Here is a 21,177-nt window from a genome sequence, read left to right as displayed (position 1 = left end):
TTTCTTTTTTGTCCCTCAGTATTACCAAAGTAAAAAAAAAAATATTCAGATTGGAATTCATCTTAGAGCAGTAAATTACTGGGCAAATATGCAGTAAAGCTTTTGTCTTTATATTTTCGTATATATAAAATATTTTACAAAAGATACTTTTATAACCGAAAAAAAAAAAAAATTTGTAGAATTCTATCCACCAAAACTTCGTAAACCTCGAACGTGACACGTGTCAGTTTTGCTACTCTAGAAATGTAAGGTCATCTTGGCGGAGCTGCCTTTTTTTGGTGGAAGATAGAAATCCAGAGAATCTGGGTCTTGGTTTGGCGCCCTAAAGCTTCTCTCTCTGCACACAGAAAATGGCTGTAGCTCAAATTTCTGCCTCTCTCTCCTTTTCCATCCGAGGTACTCCTCTCTCTCTCTCTCTCTCTCTCTCTCGCTCTCTATGTCTTTTTTATCCCTCTCAATTCTGTTCTGTGTATAATTCAAAAAATTTACTCTTTTCTAATTTTGAATGCAAACCAGATGTCTGTACGATTACCTCTGCACCAACTCCTTCTCGGCTTTCCCTTTTGCGCTCTGCTCGAACTGGGACCGCCTTTGCAACCGGCTCTCCTCTCAGTAAGCACTCTGACTCCCTACTTCTTACCCATCTTCAGATAATGAAAGCCTATAAAATAAATGTGATTTTTACTGAATGCAATGTGACCCAGTTGGTTTTTTTACTTGGAGAGTTATCCTTAAGACTAAGCAGAAGTTGGGTTTTTCTTAAGCCTCTTTTTATTGAATGTATTTCAACAAGTTATAAGAAACGAGTAGACTTGGGCTTATAAACAACTTTATAGGAAGTTGCAGTTTTGAAAATAATTTGCGTCAGACTAGATGAGTGGGAAATCACCATTTTATGTGGCTTTCGAACTCGCACTTGTGAAAATTACTCTTTGTTCTACTTAAGATCGAAGTTCAATGTTGAAGGGTTTTAATTTGGAGCAAATTGTTTCTTTCTTCCATTTTTTTTTTTTTTTTTGAGTGTTTTCTTAGGCTTCATTTGTATAATTGGATGTTAGATGGGTTTCCTTCTTTCTGGTGGTTTTCACTTTGATGGTTAAGAAACTTTACGGATTTTATGATACTATTTCTCGTTGTATTTGCAGTTCCAAACTTACCTATAAAATTCAACTCTTTTTTTTTTTTTTTTTTTTTTTTTCCCCCTCATTATTCTTTATATGCAGCGGCATATAAAACTGGTTTTAAATGCCTTCATGGAATGTTGTCTATTTATATATATATATATATATATATTTTTTTTTTCAGTATTACAGAGATCTTATCATCAAAGGAAGCCTGCATGCAACGCAATGCGACTTACCATTAGATGTGAGCAAAATACCCAAGAGGGGAACAGCTTGGATGTATGGCTAGGCCGGTTTGCAATGGTTGGCTTTGCAGCAGCTATAAGTGTTGAGATTGGAACTGGAAAGGGACTTCTGGAGGTATGAGAGAGCTATGGTTTTCAACTCCACACCAATAAAGGCTATTTGCTTTCAATTGTAACCATGGTTTTGTGTATTGATGTTATTCTATAGGTTGATAAGCTGCCATATCACTCAGAATAAATGACCAAACTGATAATTTATTTATTTTAATTTTTATTATTTATTTTTTGGAGTATTAAAGAGGTTGCTATTAGGAAAAGTCATTTAGCAACACTTTCTTGAACCCACCCTGATAAGGGAAAACAAATAGGGCAATGCTTGTAAAGATATGTATTACTAGGGACTGGGTCCACCAAGTCCATTACATGTTCAGAATAGGTAGATGAAATAGATAAATTTTTTTAACTATGGCACTGTTTGACTAAATTTTAAACAGAGCAGTAGTACATTTTCCGGGTCATTTCTTTTGAAAAGATTTCCTTTTTAAAAGGTTGCTCCTTACTTGCGGGTTATGGCTTGTATTTATTGTTGACTTGCAGATTATTTATTACAACTCCTTATTGGAATCGTTTTTGCTTTGCAGAATTTTGGGCTCACAAGTCCCCTACCTACTGTTGCCTTGGCTGTTACAGCATTAGTAGGAGTTCTAACAGCAGTTTTCATCTTCCAGTCCGCCTCAAAAAATTGATCACACGATTCACATCTGAGGTCGCTGCTCGGTGTTTGTATATTTTGTAATTCTAATAAATTTTGAATCATGTATTCTGATATTGGAACATACTTCACTTTTCAGACTGGCTGGTTTAAACAATTTAATGGGTCATCAATTAAGTTGAAAAACAGCTATACTATCAAAAGCAATAACTTTTTGGATGGTTCTATTTTTTGGGTCTATAAGATCCTGCTATGGCCTATTCATGGAAAATTCTCATCTTTGTATGATTCTTCACTACAATGGCCATAGCTTGTGGTGATGGTTAAAGAGGATCATTTTCGTTACATAGCTTTTGAAAAGTCCTTATACTTCTGTAGAGGTTCCAGAAAAAACTGCGGAATTTCCCTATTCAATGTAACCAACCAACGGATGAAATTAAAAGAAAAAAGCAATTTAGAATTGATTCTGTTTTGCCTTTTGCTTTAACCACTAACCACTGTCCCATTCTGGTGTTCGCTTGAAACCCAAGAAATCTCCTCTGTTTTGTTTATTTCTTCCTGCAACTGGTTGTTGCGTTCCATAGATCTTCCTTCATATCACACTTTCTTGCCTTCTATCAAAAGGGATTTTTCTTCTCGGTTTATACAACTTGTTTCTCTCCTGATAGTTTCCTTATTTATGTTTTTGTTTCGTGGAATGGGTACAACCATTTCTCGACTAGCGAAGAGGTTCTTCACAAAGAATGAAATGAAGATTTTAATGGTGGGTCTTGATGCTTCCGGAAAAACAACCATACTTTACAAGCTAAAATTGGGAGCGACTGTTGCAACAATTCCCACTATTGGTATCTAACTCTTTCAGACGCTTTTTCCTTTGATGTGGCTAAAGCTTGTGGGTTTATCTCCTAATGGATGTCTTTCCTATTTGCTTGCTTTAACCATAAGTCCTTCCATGTCTAAGGGGAGTGCATGCTTCATAATCGATGAGATAGTATGCATCAGAAAACTACTCTTCATTTTGTTAGCTGTTTCCTATAAAGTTGGGCTTTTTAATCGGCATCAGAAAAAAAAAAAAAAAAAAAAAAAAAAAAAAAAAAACACCATCTTCATATCAGTGCAATAATATGCATGTTTGTGCTACCAGATCCAAAACTTGGAAAATTTAAGGTTATAACCTGGATTTTTGGATTTTATTAAAGTTAAGGATACATAAGAATCATGAAAAGTTTAGACTTATATTTACTTTCTTCTTATTCTTCATATTTTCCGTGGCCTAAAGTAAGAAACGGTCTGTTGTTTATGCTCACATTTGGACCCCAATCTATAATCATCATCATACTGTAGTTTCAAGTTTCTTATCCAAAGTGAACAATTCGCGAAAGTTAATGATCCGTTGCCTTGATTTTATATGGAACAGGGTTTAATACGGAGGCAGTGGAGTATAAAAGTATTAGCTTCACAATATGGGATGCAGGAGGACGAGATAAGGTACCAAGCTTGATTTCTTTTGCTTAATTTGCACCACTTTTGGGTTTATTAATTCACTGCCTCTTTATTGATCTACTTTGCGTGTTAAAGGAAAGAAAGCTATACGATGGATACTAACTCCTCCATATACTATGAATTGCCGTTATATAGAAGACGATTAGTGGAAGGTTTTTAATACCTTGTTAGAGGGACAAAGGAATGTGGACTGAATCTTTTGTAAAGAGAAAATATACATAAAGAAAGCAATCACAAATTTTAGGATAGCTAAGAAAATGTGGGTTTTCCTCTGGTAAACAGATTAGACCACTATGGAGGCAACACTTCCAGAATGCACAAGGACTTATCTTTGTGGTGGACAGTAATGACAGGGAAAGAGTCGCAGAAGCTCGGAATGAGCTACATCGTATTTTAAACGAGGTAAGTTAGATTTTTGTGATGGGAAAACTGAGGGCTGTTTTTGATGTTTTTGTTGTCTCTCTTGTAATATTGAATTTATTTGAGTATATGAAGTTCAAACAGAGTTATTCCTTCCTACTCTTCTGCAGAAGGAACTAAGCAATGTGATACTCCTGGTCTTTGCCAACAAGCAAGACCTTCCAAATTCCATGCCTCCTGCTGAGGTTGCTGATCAACTCGGCTTACACTCACTCAAACACCGTCCTTGGTATGTACTAGCTTACCTAAACATCTACAGCATAGGAAAAGAAGTTGGAATGTGTGCAGTCTAAAAACATTTTAACCATTTGGGATTCACCAAAGGAGTGTAAATTGTTCTTATTAATTTTTCATGTACAGGTACATCCAGAGTACTTCTGCCGCTTCTGGGGAAGGACTCTATGAAGGTCTTGAATGGCTATCTGAGAATATTCTAACAAGGCAGCATGATCCAGGCTCTTGTATAGATTCTTCTGCTAAATAGTGCAAACCAGAACCAAATTGGTAAGCACCAAAACCTAAAACCTTAGGGGGAATAATAATAATAATAATAATAATAATAATAAAACTCTGCAACATGGTCCAAAAATGGTGTTTACGTGGAATTTCGCTTCCTTGTGCTCTTTTGCAGGCTATGCAGATGTAACAGCATTAGCTAGTTGTTTGTATGCATGCAGTGCAGAACCATATGATAACCCATGTCTATGTGAGCCTGCTGTCTTAACCTGTACTGCTATACTATTAACTGGAGCTGTTGATTTTTCTACTATATCTATTTGAATTATACTAAAGTTTCTGACCATCTAAATTTTACTGATAAAGTTACTTTAATCAACCAACTAATTTAACTGATAAAGTTACTTTAATCAACCAAATTGTATGGTCCCTGGCTATACAAAATGTTAATTTCAAGAAGATAGCTGCATTCCAAAACATTCATCCTGCTATTTAATATAGTTTGGCAGAAATGCTTGTGACAGCAAATAATGCAACTGTTATATGGAGTAAAAAGGTAATATCACTAACAATTATACTTGTCACCAAATTTGTTTACCGAATACAAAATGTTGAATTCTTATTGGGTTCACTTTCCATAATTTAGGTTATATTAATTTATCAATCAATAATAAACTGTTGTCATGATTTTAGGTTATATTAATTTGTTAATGAATAAAAAACTTTCACAACATGTGGTATTCCAAATTTAGTAAGCAAATTTGGTGTCCTAGTATCACTCTATGACTCTAATCAAATGCAAATACAGTTGCATTAAAATGGTAATATGACTACAGCTGTAATTATCGACCCGCATCCGTGATTACCGCTAAGCAAAGGACTTTCTGGCTAGGAGTTGGTAAATTTATGTGATGATTACCTCTAAGCAAAGAACTTTCTGGCTAGGAGTTGGTAAATTTATGTAACAAAATGCAAATATACTAAACGTTGCAATAAGGGCCAAATTCTTTTTCTTTATACTTAATTAAAATAGGTAAAAGAATAACTTAATGAAAATAGGTAAAAGAATAATACATCAGCGCAAACAACGAAAGTCTTAAAAAATTAGTACATGAACAAACCTGGTTACAAGTAGTCAGCCTGACAAAATTAATTTTTCAAAATTTCAGCATCGGATTTTACATATCTCATATGAACAATAATCAATAATGGTTCAAGAGCAGTCCCTATGTCAATTACATCTCCATAGATTGAAGTCCAGCTGACTTCTCTTTCTTTTTCTTCCCTTCATTTTTGTTCTTTGTTTTCTTTGGTGTCTCATCTACAACTGGCTGTGTCATCTCTAAGTGTTCACAAATGGCAGCCAGGGGATCCGCCTAGGAAGCCGGATGCTTAAGAAAGCTGCTCAATTGCTTTTCTTCCTTCGATCTGGCAAAATGAAACCGAGTATTATTTTCACAAGATTCAATATATGAAAGGCAAATCTCTAGAGGAATTAAAACATGAAATTGGAAAACTGATAGTAGTTTTTGCCTTGATTTACAATTCAGCTTAAACTCAGTTGGAGTAGGTTTCTGTGGTTCCTTCAACTCTAGAAGAAACTCTTTGAGTAAAGAGAGATCATATGCTTTCAATTTCTTCTGTCGGCTTCTAAGTTTCTTCTTCGGGTGAATGATATAACAAATATTTTACAAAATTGATCATAATTCCTTGGTTAATAATAATGATTCAAAAAAATACCAAGGACTTAATTTAATAAATGAAATATTTCTTGTCAAATTCTTGAAATATAATAACAAATTAACACAGGGGGGCATAAAATTAAAAAAAAAAACATTACATCAGATTGCAAAGAATCTTTGTTAGTGTAATGTCACTTTTGTTGCTGTCATAAGTTGCTTTGTAATGATTAGTTATTGTACTTTTAGCTTTTTGGTAAAAACATTACTGTATTAGGTAGCCAAAGTATGACTTATCTTTTGACAATATGATTACTGCAGTAGTAAATGAAAATTCGGTGGTTTACTGTTTCTGAAAACTTATGTTTATATGTTCTGTCCAAAAATGAACGTAGTGTGTTCACCACACCAGTTTAAGCTTCTTTTTCTTTCTCTTTCATTTTTGTTGTGTTTTTTGTTCAAAAAATCCTACAAATGGTATCGGAGCTCTTATGATCTTAGTAGAGTTGTGAGTGAAAAAGCAAAAAAAAAAAAAAAAAAAAACAGAAAACTTCCTTCTACCTTTCCTCCCTTTTTTAAAATGGCTTCAACTCATTTTTTTGCTCCATCACCTTCTATATTTTCTAGAGAAAATTATGCCATGTGCTGTATAAAAATGAAAGCTTACCTTCAAGCTTTTGACTCGTGGGAAGTTGTAGAGACCGAAAGAAATCTTCCCCATTTGACAGCAAATCCCATTATTGGTCAAATAAAGCAACATAGTGAAGAGGTTGCTAAAAAGTTTAAGGCTTTATCCGCCTTACATGCTAGTGTTTCAGAAGTGATGTTCACCAAAATTATGGCTTGCACTATAGCTAAAGAGGTATGGGATAAACTGAAAGAAGAATTCCAGGGAAGTGCAAGAACAAGACAAATGCAGGTATTGAACTTAAGAAGGGAGTTTGAAACTTTAAGAATGAAGGATTCGGAGTTGGTAAAAGACTTCATTGATAGACTCATGAAGGTAGTAAACCAAATCAGAATTTTTGCAGAAAAGCTAGGAGATAGAAGAGTAGTGGAGAAAGTGCTGGTAAGCTTACCAGAGAAGTTTGAAGCAAAGATTTCATCCTTGGAGGAGTCAAGAGATTTGAGTCAGATTTCTTTGTCAGAGCTTGTTAATGCTTTATAAGCAACTGGATAAAGAAGATTTATAAGACAAGAAGAAACCTCATAAAGTGCCTTTCTAGCACTACAAAAAGGTAAGGCTCCAACAAACAATAATTAAAGGAAGCAGTAAGGTGAAGGAAGTAATGTCAAAAGAAAACACGGTGTTGGTACAAGCAGAGAGAGTGAAAGAAAGAAGTTTATGAAGTGCTCTCATTGCAAAAAGGACAACCATCTTGAACAATATTGCTGGTTTAGGCTTAATGTTCAATGTAGAGCTTGCAAACAACTTGGACATATTGAAAAAGTTTGGAAAAACAAAGGAGGACCAATGCAATAAGCACACTAAGTACAAGTTGCTGATGAAGCACGGAAAAGTGAGGAAAGGCTGTTTGTTGCTACATGTTTTGCAGAAAACGATAGCAAAGAAGCTTGGTTGGTGGATAGTAGTTGCACTCAACATATGACTCATGATGTTAATCTCTTTAAGACCTTAGATAGAAGCTTTGTTTCCAAAGTCCAAATAGGAAATGGAGATTTTATTCAAGTTTAAGTTAAAGGAGATGTGGCTGTGGAAACTTCAACAGGTACTAAACTCATTTTAAATGTGTTATATGTACACGAAATTAATCAAAGCTTGTTAAGTGTGGGACAAATTCTTAAAAATGGATATTCTTTGAATTTTCAAGATAAGTCTTGCACAATATATGATCAACATGGAAGTGAAATTCTAATATTGGAATGAAAGATAAAAGCTTTGTGGTAGAGTGGAACAAAAAGGGAAACAATGTTTTTTATGCCAAAACTAGTGATGAATCTAAGTTGTGGCATAAAAGACTTGGTCATTTTAACTGACTCTTTGAATTTAATGCATGAAAAGAAATTGGTAGAGAATATGCCTGCTTTTAGTAAAAATCTGGAAGTGTGTGAAGTGTGTTAGGTTGGTAAGCAACAAAGGCTGCTATTCCCTTCGAAAGGCGCTTGGAGAACTTCTGAAAAGCTTCAGTTGATTCATAATGATGTATGTGGACCTATAAGTGAGAATTCTATCAATGTTAGTAGATATTTTATCACTTTCATAGACAATTTCTCTAGAATGTGTTGAGTGTATTTTCTGAAACAAAAATCTGAAGTTGCTGAGATATTCACCAGCTTTAAAGCCATGGTTGAAAATCAAACAAAATGTAGCATCAAGGTGATACGATCAGATAATGGGACTGAATATACAGCTCAAAAGTTTGAGTTGCAATGCAAAGAAGCAGGAATTCAACATAAGTTGACCTCTCCTATACTCCTCAACAAAATGGAGTTAGTGAGAAGAAGAACAGGACTATTATGGAGATGTATAGATGCTTGTTGTTTGAGAAGTAATTACCAAAGAAGTTTTGGACTGAAATAGTGAATACCTCGATGTATTTGCTAAATAGATTACCAATTAAAGCATTAGAGTTCAAAACTCCATATGAGGTGTGGTATGGAGTCAAGCCTACTGTGGAGCATTTGAAGATATTTGGGAGCATTTGTTATACACATGTTCCTGAAATTAAAAGAGACAAGTTGGATCAAAAAGCTGATGTGGGAATTTTTGTTGGTTACATCAGCAACACAAAAGGGTACAGAATATATCATTTGAAGACTAACAAGCTAATTATTAGCAGGAATGTTAAAGTTGATGAAGCTGTTGTTTGGAATTGGAAAAAAAGTGAAGTTCAAGCCTCAGAAAAGAATTTTATCCAAGAACATGATGAAATTCAGGAGGCGACCAATTCAAATGATGAAGATGCTGTTGGAATCCGAGGTATAAAATCCTTGACTGATGTATATGAGAAAAGCATCGGAGGTACAAGATCCTTCACTGATGCATATGAGAGAAGCATCCGAGGTACAGGACCTGTCACTGATGCATCCGAGAAAAGCATCTGAGGTATAAGACCCTTCACTGATGTATCCAAGAGAAGCATTCAAGATACAAGACCCTTGTCCGATGTCTGAGATACAAGACTCCTGTCTGATGTCCGAGATACAAGACACCTGTTAAATGTTTGAGGTACAAGACGCCTGTCCGATGTTTGAGGTACAAGACCCCTATCCGATGTCCAAGATACAAGACCCCTGCCGGATATTCGAGATACAAAACCCTTGACTGATGTATATGAGAGATGCAACTTAGCATTATGCAATCCAATTACTTTCTATGACGCAAATTAGTTTAAGACATGGAGAGAGGCCATGAAAACTAAAATCAGTATGATAAACAAAAACAAAAATTAGGAATTAGTGGACAAACCTCAAGGCAAAAAGGCCATTGGAGTGAAATGGGTCTTTAGGATCAAGCTCAATGCAGATGGTACAATAAACAAGCATAAAGCAAGATTGGTAGTTAAGGATTATGTGCAGCAACCTGGTATTGATTATGGAGATACGTTCGCACCAATTGCAAGATATGAGACAATCAGATTTCTACTAGCACTTGCTGCTCAAAAAGGCTGGAAAGTTTACCATTTAGATGTGAAATCTGCATTTCTAAATGGTTACCTGCAGGAAGACGTATATGTTGAACGACCTGAAGGCTTTGTTGTTCAAGAAAAGGAAGACAAAGTTTATAAACTGTATAAGGCTCTTTATGGCTTGAAACAAGCTCCTAGAGCTTAGTATAGCAGAATTGACTCACACCTTGTTAGAAAGGGATTTAAAAGGAGTGAGAATGAGCATACTTTGTACGTGAAGTTAGGTTCAAATGACGAAAAATTGTTTGTTTCTTTATATGTTGATGACTTGTTTGTTACAAAAGGAGATTCACAAAGTGTGTTGGAGTTCAAATTTGAAATGCAAAAGGTGTTTGAAATGTCAGATTTAGGAGTGATGAACTACTTTCTTGGCATGGAGATATATCAATTTAGTCATGGCATTTTCTTATCCCAAAAGAAGTATGCTGTGGAACTACTCAAAAAGTTTGACATGGAGAAGTGTAATCCAGTTGACACCCCAATGGTTTACAATCAAAAATTTGAACTAGAAGATGGTGTTGCCAAGATTGAAGTTTCAACCTATAGAAGCCTTATTGGAAGTTTCTTGTATTTATGTGCTTCTAGACATGACATTATGTTTTCTGTGAGTTTGCTTTCTAGATTTATGCATGCTCCATCACATATGCATTATTCTGTAGCTAAAAGAGTGCTAAGGTACATTAGAGGCGCTATAAACTATGGTATTTGATTTTTAAAGCAAGAAGAAGGCAAGTTAATGGGCTATGTTGATAGTGATTGGGCTGGTAGCATGAAGTATTCAAAAAGTACTTCAGGGTACTTATTTTCTCTTGGTTCAGGTCCATTTTCATGGAGTTCACAAAAACAAGGTTCAGTTGCTCAATCCACAGCTGAAGCTGAATATATTGCTGCTGCTGCTGCTTCAAATCAAGCTTTATGCCTAAGGAAGTTACTTGTTAATTTAAATGAGAGGCAAGAAGAAGATACCATTATATATTGTGACAGCAAGTCTGCAATTTCCATTGCTAAAAATCCAGGTTAACATTGAAGAACAAAGCATATTCCAGTCAAATATCTTGCTATGAGAGAAGCTGAAAGAAATGGTGAAGTGAAGTTGGTTTATTATGGTTCTGAGGTCCAGCTTGCTGATATTTTGACAAAAGCTTTGTCAAGAAACAAGTTTGAAACATTAAGAAATGATCTTAGTATTTCCAGCAAAAGTGCCAAGGAGGAGTGTTAATGTAATGTCACTTTTATTGCTGTCATAAGTTACTTTGTGATGATTAGTTACTGTACTTTCAGCTTTTTGGTAAAAAACTGTTGTACTAGGTAGCCAAAGTATGACTTGTCTTTTGGCAATATGATTATTGCAGTAGTAAGTAAAAATTAGGTGGTTTACTATTTCTGAAAACTCATGTTTATATGTTCTGTCCAAAAATGAACGTAGTGCGTTCACCACACCAGTTTAAGCTTCTTTTTCTTTCTCTTTCGTTTTTGCTGTGTTTTTTGTTCAAAAAAATCCTACAATCCTCATATTCCATAATATGGACCAAGGAAAAAATCCACAACTCTCATGCTTTAGTAACTTGCCAAGGTTGTCTGGCATCAAAATTAATTCATTGAACGAGAGTTCTAAATTTTCCTAATATTTTTACTAGAACCTAACAACGGTTGGAGCAACCTAAGATTTTCAAGGATTTAATGAAAACCTAAGCTTTCCACATCATCATGTAAGTGAAATAAATCCCCAGTTTTCCTTCCTTATCTTTTCTCCTTTTTTTTCCCCCTAAGAAGTAAATAACATGTAATCAATACACATCTATCCAGGTTTCAAACAACTTATCTTTCTTTATAATTACATGATAAAGAATCCTAGCTTGTTCATTTAGCATCTTTTCATTTCAATTACTTTTAGTGATAATGGTTCAATGTTTTTGTCCCTTATATATCTTTCCCAACCAACACAGCAGTAGTAAAATCGTTGGATCTCGAAACTCTTTGTATTTTACATTGTTAAAGGCATTTAATCACACATGTTTAACTTCAATGTTAATGGAGAAAAACTCACTTTCAAATTTAGGTCAAACCTTCAGATTTATGCTAAGCTTCCTAGAGAAGAACTCTAAACTTACAGACATGACCTGGCTAGCCAAAAGTGACCCCTTATAGGCCCACATTTGCGTATTCAGCACATAATAGAATTGCAACATATAGCTAGTTATCATTTTGCATTGACATTTGACGAAAGAGTATTCAGTGATACAATCCACAAATATCCCAAGAAAAATGTTATTTCATATAAGCAATTCAAAAAAAGTATTATATAATAGTGTGCCTTCCATAGTGCTCTACAAATCAAAAAAAGACATCACTTCCTTGCATAGTGCAAAATACCAATAACAGCAATACAGGGAGGTACCTACCAACAGACCCAAACGGAGGAACCAAAAAAAAAAAAGGGGGGGGGGGGGGGGGGGGGGGGGGGGGGGGGGGGGGAAGAAGAAGAAGAAGAAGACAAAGGGACGATTCATTAACAATCTCAATGATGTTATCCTTTCCAAATGGCAAGCAAGCCTCAACGAGGAGATCTGCCACAAGGGAACGTACAAATCCACAAATCAACCAACAGTGTACAAAAAAGTCACAAAGCAAATTAACATCACAAGAAAGCACAAAACTACCGAGTTAACATATCAAGATTTCCCTGCATTTAGTAGCTCTTAAAAATTCAACATATTATATGCCAAGATGAAAATTTTCAATACGTCCTATAGTTAAGATGAAAATTTTTGCTACACACACACACACAAGTATATATATCTATGTATATGTATATATATATATATATATATATATATATGGACAGTCCCAACTCCAAAACTGCAAATACAAACAAGAAATTGAAATAAAATGAAATAATGAAAAACAAGATGCTGACCTTAGTGATAAGACTTCTGTGCATTCAAGGCAGCAACTGTATCTTTAACCTCTGCATTGTGCATTTAGAAAGCAGGAGTTTTAACTGGCAGTGGGAAAGACTAAATACATTAACATATTTGCCATTTCATATAATCAAAATAAACGCACAAATGTATTGAGAAAAAAAATATATATACAAATTTGTATTTACTTTGTTGCTTTACCAGTTTGCTGTTCATTGAGCAACACATATATCCAGCCCAGCTCATAATTTTCATCAAATACCCAAATGCACTTTTGAATTTTCTCAAAAATGAATTTATTGGGCATCAAATATTTCTTACCATTAAAAGGTTATGAAACCAAAACACTGCAACTGAGAACCACACTTACTAGCATAAAATTGTAGCTTCTTTTCAAACTTGCGCTCGGCTCTAGACTTGTGGTCGGCTCTGACCTACATATAATATTTAATAAAAAAAAGAAAAAATAAATAAAGGAAAACAAAATTTCTAAGCGAAAAAATCATGATCAATTATCTAGTTTAATTAGGAAAAACCATAAACAGAGCTAATATGTTTGAGTCTAACCGTGAGGTTGGCTTGCCTATCATTGAAGATTTCAAGCTTCCAGGAGTTTTCCAAGGAAACCCACTCAAAACTAACTGTATTTTTTCTATCTAAATTATTTTACAAAAATGCCCACATGAAAAAGTAATTTTTTTTTTTTTTTTTGCTTGAAGAAAAAGTAATTATTTTATATGCATTTATGAAGTTTTCATCTCTAGATTTTGAATTGCAATTTATAAATAATCAATTTTTTTTTTCTTTTCTTATCTGTTTGTGATTTCATGACCAATATTCAATAATGCAATCGCTACTAAACTTGGTTTTATTCCATTGCATTAAGAAGATATTATTAAAGAAAAAAAAAGGTATTTATTTTATTTAATTTATTGATGCATGTACAATTTGTGCATGTTCATGAACCACTTTCCCATCCCATCCCAGCTAAATTCAAAAACCAAATTTAAACTGTTTAGATTATTTAAATATTTCATTTTTTAAAACTATCTCTGCTTTTTTATGCTAACCACCTTTGGTATGTTATCTTTAATTTTGATAAATATTCCAAGTAACAGAAAAACCAAAAAGGAAAGATAGATTGCATCTTTTAATAAATATCAACATACTATATCCATAAAATTTGGTAATTAATCAAACTAATATATGACTTTTTTTTTAATAGAAAAAAAATTTGTGAAATTAGATAATATCATAATAATCAGTCAAATGTTTGCTAATGTAGTACAGTGTAAGGCAAACATGGAATGCGGTTGAACCATTTACAGTTAAGAAATATACAGCATAGTTTATTTTATTATATCATTATTTGGTAAATTTTTAGTGAATATGAAATTTCACATAAGTAACTAAAATACCCTTTTTCTTATAGAACTCATCAATTGACTTATTATTTATTATTTATTAAATATTTAAAATGCACCTAATTCGATTAATACTTAATAATTAGTAATATATAGCTTGAACGTGTAAGAAAGAAAATAAAAATAAAAAGAGGGAAACATACAGAGGCAGGGGTATAATCTAGTCGACCATTTGTTGGCTTTGCCTAAGAAGTCGCTGAAAGGGATTGTAGGACAAGTAGAGGTTCTTCACAAGAACGTCAGTGTAAGCATGTGGTAGCTTAAGCTTAAAGTAGCTTCAGAGGTGACGTGCATGTAATCTTCCTTAGGAAACCCGCCCTCCATATAGTTCTTGCGAATCACCTACTTATTTCTAGCCTCTACCTTGCCCTCGTTCATTTTACTCTCTTTCTCAAAAGATTCACTGAATTGCATATGTATGCAACTTAGACAACCTTTCTTATAATGCGCAAATGTGTTTATGAAATTGCTGACTTCATTTTCTATAAAAAATTAATGGAGTCAAGATATATATAACTTGATTATGTAGAAATGTGTAATTGCCTACATTCTTTATTCGTCCTCTCCTCACTCATCAGATCACCATTTTATACTTTTCAATCTTTTCTACATTTTTTGCCTTCTTGTTTTCTCTATTTTTTTTTTTTTGGTATTAATTAGACGGCTAAATTGGTTTTGGCTGTCCCTAACAAAGATTTAAAAAAAAAACATAACAAAGAAAAACTTGAACTGTAAATCCATGGAAATTGACTTGTTAACTTTGTAATTTATTTATTATGTGGTCTAGATGTTACTGTATTGCTTTTACTTAAATTTTTGTTGGAAATTAGAACATTATGAATTTGTTTTCTTTTCTTTTTTTAAAAAAAGTGTCAAGTGTGGTTGTTTTTCTTTACCCCTTTTTTTTGTTTATAATTATGTTCTATACTCATGTTTCTCTATAAACAATTTCTTTTAGGTGTTTGTTGCTTCTTCAACATAAATTTGGCATTGCTTTTGTTAGTCGGGAAGTTTAGTAAGCTTATATATGTGTTTATTTCTTTGCTAGATATGTTTTTTCAAGTTTTAAAAAAAAATTTGCATGGTTTTAATTTTGTTGAGTTGTTCTGTTAGTACATTATTATTGGTTGATAGAGATAATTAGAATATAAATAGCATAGTCCATATTAATATTATTGACAACTCTTCACTGTTTTTTTAGTTTAGAGTAATTAATATTAGTTGATTTTCTTCTTTTCAATCCGAAAAGTAAAATAAATTATAGTAGTTAGTGATGAAATATTCATTAATATTTTTATACGATTAAATTCTTTCAGGTTGGTTCATGTGGAATTTAAGATTCAAAATGTTATACTGTTTATATCTAACACCATTCTTTAACAACACACAAATGTTATCAGGTCAACATATATAGGTGCAACTCATTTTAGGAAGGAATTATTTCACTCTTTTCACTTTTGTACCATATCTAATTAACAAAAGTAACTCAATACATAGAAATTTCCTTTTTTAAAACTATAAAATTACATAGACTTTTGTTTAATATATTAATGCATGTATTCTACAACTTTTAGAATCTGTTATGTTTGGAAATAAGAAAGAATCATAATCAATAATATTTGGTCAGATTAACAAAGATAATGAGGTCTTGGAAGTGAGGCAAAAATGACAAGCTGTGTAGACCTTTCACAACCAAATGATGCCGCAAAGAGATCACAAAAACTGCAAAGTCCTCTCCTACTGATTGATGAGGGCAGTAAGAGAAAGTTTGCTCAACCTAAGGACCAAAAAAGAATGCTAAATTGTCCCATAGGACATTTTTTCGTTTATATTGGGATGATAGAAAACTGTAACTTTTCGTAAATTATTACAAAATACTTTATTTTCAATTATCCTACAATAGTAGCGCTAACATTAATATTTCGAAAATTGCAAAATGTAAAAGAAAATAGTTTAGATATGACCTATTACATTTCTATTAAATCATCCAATTATCTTAAAAAAAATATCAATTGTGTTAAAATATCCTCATTTATTATACAAGTAATTTGTGTTTTTGCTTAGTGAAATAATGTCCTATTTTCTACAAATAAGTCACCTTTGATAGGATGCTTTATATGATTATTTTATTCAAACAAATTTTCTCATTTCTGTTAATATAAAATTGAAATGATGATTAGTAGATATACACTTTTTAAATTATCATGTCATAGCAATTATAAAATCATTTTAATTAGAACTACTCCAAGCAAAAATTGAACTGTTACATATTCAAATTTCACATTAAGCCACCCGTGGCCACACCTAGTATATATATAAAAGAAGAAGAATGAGTGCCACATGTTAGCATACTATCATTTCAATTTCCCTTCAAAATTATCTTTTTTATTTTAATTATATTTATTTATATTTATGATCTTATCTTTTATAGTTGTACATGTATATATATATAAAATAAAATTTTGTTTTGAAATAAATTTTAAATAAATATTTTTTTTTAAATATCGATAACCATAAATTGAACACAATAAAAAATGGTACATAAATAAATATTATTATTATAATAATATTTTTATAGTATTATATATGTTTTTTTTATATTTATATCTAATAGATTTGAGTTTAAGAATGAAGCAATAAAAATATATATTTTTATTATTATAATATTTTTATGACATAAAATGTATGTATATATATATTGTTTCCTTAATTAAATATATTTTAAATATTTTTACAGATATAAATATGATTATATAGAGATTAATAAAGAAATCTTGTTATTTGGATAAAAAAAAATATAGTATTATAAATAATAATTGTTAAATATAGTAAAATAAGATTTATTTTTATATATAATAGATTTATTTTTAAGAATGAAGGAATAAAAATATATATTTTTATTACTATAATATTATATATATATATATATATATATATATATCATAAAATGTAATTTGCATATATATTGTTTCCTTAATTAAACATCGTTTATATATTTTCATATATACAAATATGGTTATATTGAAATTAATAAAGATGTCTTTTTATTTGGATATAAAAACATATAATATCATAAATAATAATTGTTAAACATAACAAAGTAAGATTTATATTAAAAATAAATTATTTGATCTTATTTTATTCACCAATTAATATATATTTTATTATTATATTATAATAATATATAATTGATTGAAAAAAGTATAAGATTTTTTACATTTTATGGTTGCACTCAAAAATATATAAAATGAATTTATGGTTTGAAAAAAATTTAAAATAAACATTTTTTTATTAATATTGATAACAATCTATATTATATATAAAAGTAAGATGGATTGTATAAAAATTCTGCAATATGTCATCATATGAATACTTAAATTTCCCTTTAAAAACATAAAAAAAATTTCATTGATTATTATTAGATTGTCAAACAACCATTCTGAGATTCTATCATATCAAAAATATATATTTGATTTTATTTATTTTTGATAAAATTGACTGTGAAATTACATAAATAATGTTTTATTTTATTAATAGAAAATTTTGAAATATTATTTTCAACATATAATTATTAAATATGATAAAGTAGAATTCCTATTCAAAATATATTATTTTATTTTATTTTATTTTCCAAATAAGCCAAATACATTTGGCTATAAATTAGTAAGCACAACTTTTAGATTGTTTAAAATTTTGGTATTCAATATTTTGGTTATTAGTGTTTTATATTATTTTATTATGGTGTTTTTTATTCTTTCATATTTCAATTTAGATTATTATGGTTTTTCTATTTTTTTAGTACTTAATTTTAATTTACTTTTTTTTATTAGATGGATTCTCATCATGATCGTCCGATTCATGAGCATGGAAATGATCTATGCTACAAATTTTTTGTCAAAGATGACAAATCTCATAACAAAGTTGATAATGCTGAATTAGAATATACTGCAAAAGTTAATCCTGAAAAACAAAAAGTTTTTTTAGAAAGAATACTGATTGATTTTTAATGCACCTTTATGTATGAATTTTTTCAAGATGATGGAGAACAAGAATTTGAAAAGGAGAAGATGTGAAAAATTCTTCAAGTCGAGGCATGTAGAAAAACATGAGACTAATGTTTTGGTGCTCAGGTGATACTGAAATTATCGAATAAGAAGCAACGTATGTATATTAAACGTTTATCTTAATCAATTTAGTTGTGTTTGTTCTTTATGGTGTTTTATTTTTTATTTTGTTAAAATCTATTGTGTCTGAAAATTAATGTTTTGATTTTTATTTGGATTGAAATAAAAATAATGATTTCATTTTATTTACAATATTTTTATATATTTTCAATTTACATTACCCTAAATGTTTTCAATAATCCAATATTTTTCAATTTACATTGTCATGAATGTTTCCAATAATGCAATATTTTCTAATAATGTATATTGCCTTTTTTTCCAAGTTTTGTTACAATATTATGTAAAATAAATATGGTAAAATGAATTTTATATATTCAAATTTAAAATCATGTTTGGCAAAATATTAGAAAATATTTCCAAAGAAATGGTAAAATTATGTTTAATAAGTATTAACTGTAATATAATATATGGAAAATAATATTTAAAAGTATATTGCAGTAAATTAAAGAATTTAAATTGAAATTTTAAAAAGTGGCGTCCAATATAAATTAATTTTTTAAAATAAAATAAATAGTAGTGATTTTAATCTATGTATATGTCAATTGTTTAAATTCTATATATGACAACAAATTTTAACTCAAGTAAAAGTTTTAATGATGAATATATTGAAAAAAAATAAAAAGTTATCTTTCTAATTCTACTAAAAGTTATGATAAGTGTTATAAGTAATGCAATTAAACATAAGAAAAAATAAAAATTAATTTATTTGTTTATGTTTATTTATCTAATATTATATTCAATTACTTTCTAAATATTAATTAATTATCATTTATATAGATATTTAATTATTTTTAAAAATATATATTTTTAATCAAGTGAAAAATGTGATAACAAATTATAGAAAAATACTTTGCAATAAGAAAATAAATTATTAATAAATTATGAAAAATCTACATAAATGTCATCCTTTAATCGATAAGAAGAATTACATCATACAATTTACAAAACAAATTACTTTATATATGACATTGACATCACAAAACAACAAGTCAGGTAACCATTAATTTGAAATTTTAAAATTTAAAATTTGAAATTGTTAACCTATATAAATTTTTTATTTTATAAATTATGAAATTAACTACCCATATTAAATGCTTATTAATTTAAAATTTAAAATTTTTAATATAAGACTTCTTAAACTTTAAAATTTAAATTTAAAAATTTAAAAATTTGACTCACATAAATTATTTATGGATATTATTTATCAATAGTAAATAGTCCATTAATTTAAAATAAGCAATTTCAATACAAAGCTATTTAAATTTTAAATTGTACATACTATTATAATGAGTTTTTAATGTAGGTAATAAAAGATCATATAAAAATGTCAATTATAATACTGAGATGTCAAAATTTAAAATTTGAAAATTTTCATTAATAAAAAGAATATTATTAATCCTAGAACTTTAAAAACAATCCTTTTAACAAAGTAAACATTAGGATAATAAATTATGGACAAATACGCTCCTATTAATAAATTAAAAAAATCCAAGTACTTCATAAATATTAATTAAATATCATTTATATACGGTTAATATTATGATTGGTAATTAAGTTATATTTAATTTCTTTTTTTTTTAAATATGGAAGAAATAAACATAACAATAACTAATTATTTAAGGCATGTTGGTCCAAAATACCCAAATTAGGTTTTTTGGCTCCTAAACATCCAAATTATGATTTTTAAATAGTAATAATAAATTTGATAATTAATCATGTAATTAAAAAAGTCTGAATAAAGCTACTTTTATTTTTTTGGATGTAATCACTGATTCTACATAAGGCAAATAATAACTTTTTAAAATATTTTTTGGAGTAAAATAAAGCTTAAATAAAGCTAATTATTTATTTTGAAAATAAATAACTTTTTTTTCTAAAATAAATAAGGACATAAATAAGGCTAAGTTTATAATAATTAGATTGAAAAATATGGTGACCATACATGGTCATTTTTAAAATTGATTCAAATAACGAAACCAAAAACTTTAATTAGACTAATGACTTAATTTTAGGAATTGCATAAAATTTTCATTCTTGATTTAAAATAATATTTTTGTTCTTATCAATTTTTGAAGCAAGCGATCTTTCAACTCTTAATCAATCAGATATACAACTATTGAACAATATTTTTTTTCTTAATTTCAATTTTTATTATAATATTTTTTTATTATCAAAAAAAGTTATTGTTATTTTCTGTTGTTTTACTTAGTTGACTAAATTTATATTTAAAATCCTTTTTATTGTAAGTCATTTAAACATTTTTAAGTTGTTTGTTCTTAACAAATTAGTACAATCACTTAATTTTTGTTATATTTATGTTGTCCAATTTTTATTATTTTATTATCATATTTTATTTATTTTTCTAATTGAATTTAGTGTGATATGCCCACACCCACTAAAAAAGATGTCCAAACTGTTTGATTTTTGCAAAACTATCAAAAATTATAAAATTGATAATAAATTTAGATTTTGATCTTTATTCATAAAAAATAATATAATTAATTAATTTAATTTGATTAAATATAATAATTATTATAGATCATTTTCAAAATCATCAATTGTAAATAGATATATTATGCACCGCACAGGATCAATTCTAATACATATATATATATATATATATATATATATATTATATTTCACTCTAGATCACAAGTGCTTTTTTTTTTTTTATTTAAAGAAAAGGAATTTTATTTAAGAAGAAACAAGATTACAAGAATCCTGTTGAATGGCAACAAAAGACCAATCTAGTCCTTTTTCCATCTAGGAACTAATATCCATCAACGAATAAAGCATATTTACCAATTCTATGATATACTTTATTAGCGTCTCGACATTCATAAAAACAATGAAATTTAA

At 29.8% G+C, this 21,177-nt stretch overlaps 1 protein-coding gene across 1 annotated transcript; it reads left to right on the top strand.

Moving 5' to 3' along the window:
• Window positions 1-194: 194 nt before the first annotated feature.
• LOC107407003 (uncharacterized) lies at window positions 195-4,773 on the top strand. Its single transcript, XM_048480984.2, has 9 exons — window positions 195-396; window positions 517-612; window positions 1,306-1,484; window positions 2,011-2,112; window positions 2,575-2,926; window positions 3,499-3,569; window positions 3,867-3,986; window positions 4,115-4,233; window positions 4,365-4,773. Exons 1-9 carry the CDS (start codon window positions 351-353, stop codon window positions 4,486-4,488), a joined length of 1,209 nt encoding a protein of 402 aa, XP_048336941.1. The 5' UTR covers window positions 195-350; the 3' UTR covers window positions 4,489-4,773.
• The last annotated feature ends 16,404 nt before the right edge of the window (window positions 4,774-21,177 follow it).

This window comes from Ziziphus jujuba, chromosome 9 (assembly GCF_031755915.1).
Source record: "Ziziphus jujuba cultivar Dongzao chromosome 9, ASM3175591v1".
NCBI classification, from domain to species: Eukaryota; Viridiplantae; Streptophyta; class Magnoliopsida; order Rosales; family Rhamnaceae; genus Ziziphus; species Ziziphus jujuba.
The sequence above is the reverse complement of the archived record's forward strand: the minus strand, read 5'-3'. Positions and strand labels throughout refer to the sequence as shown.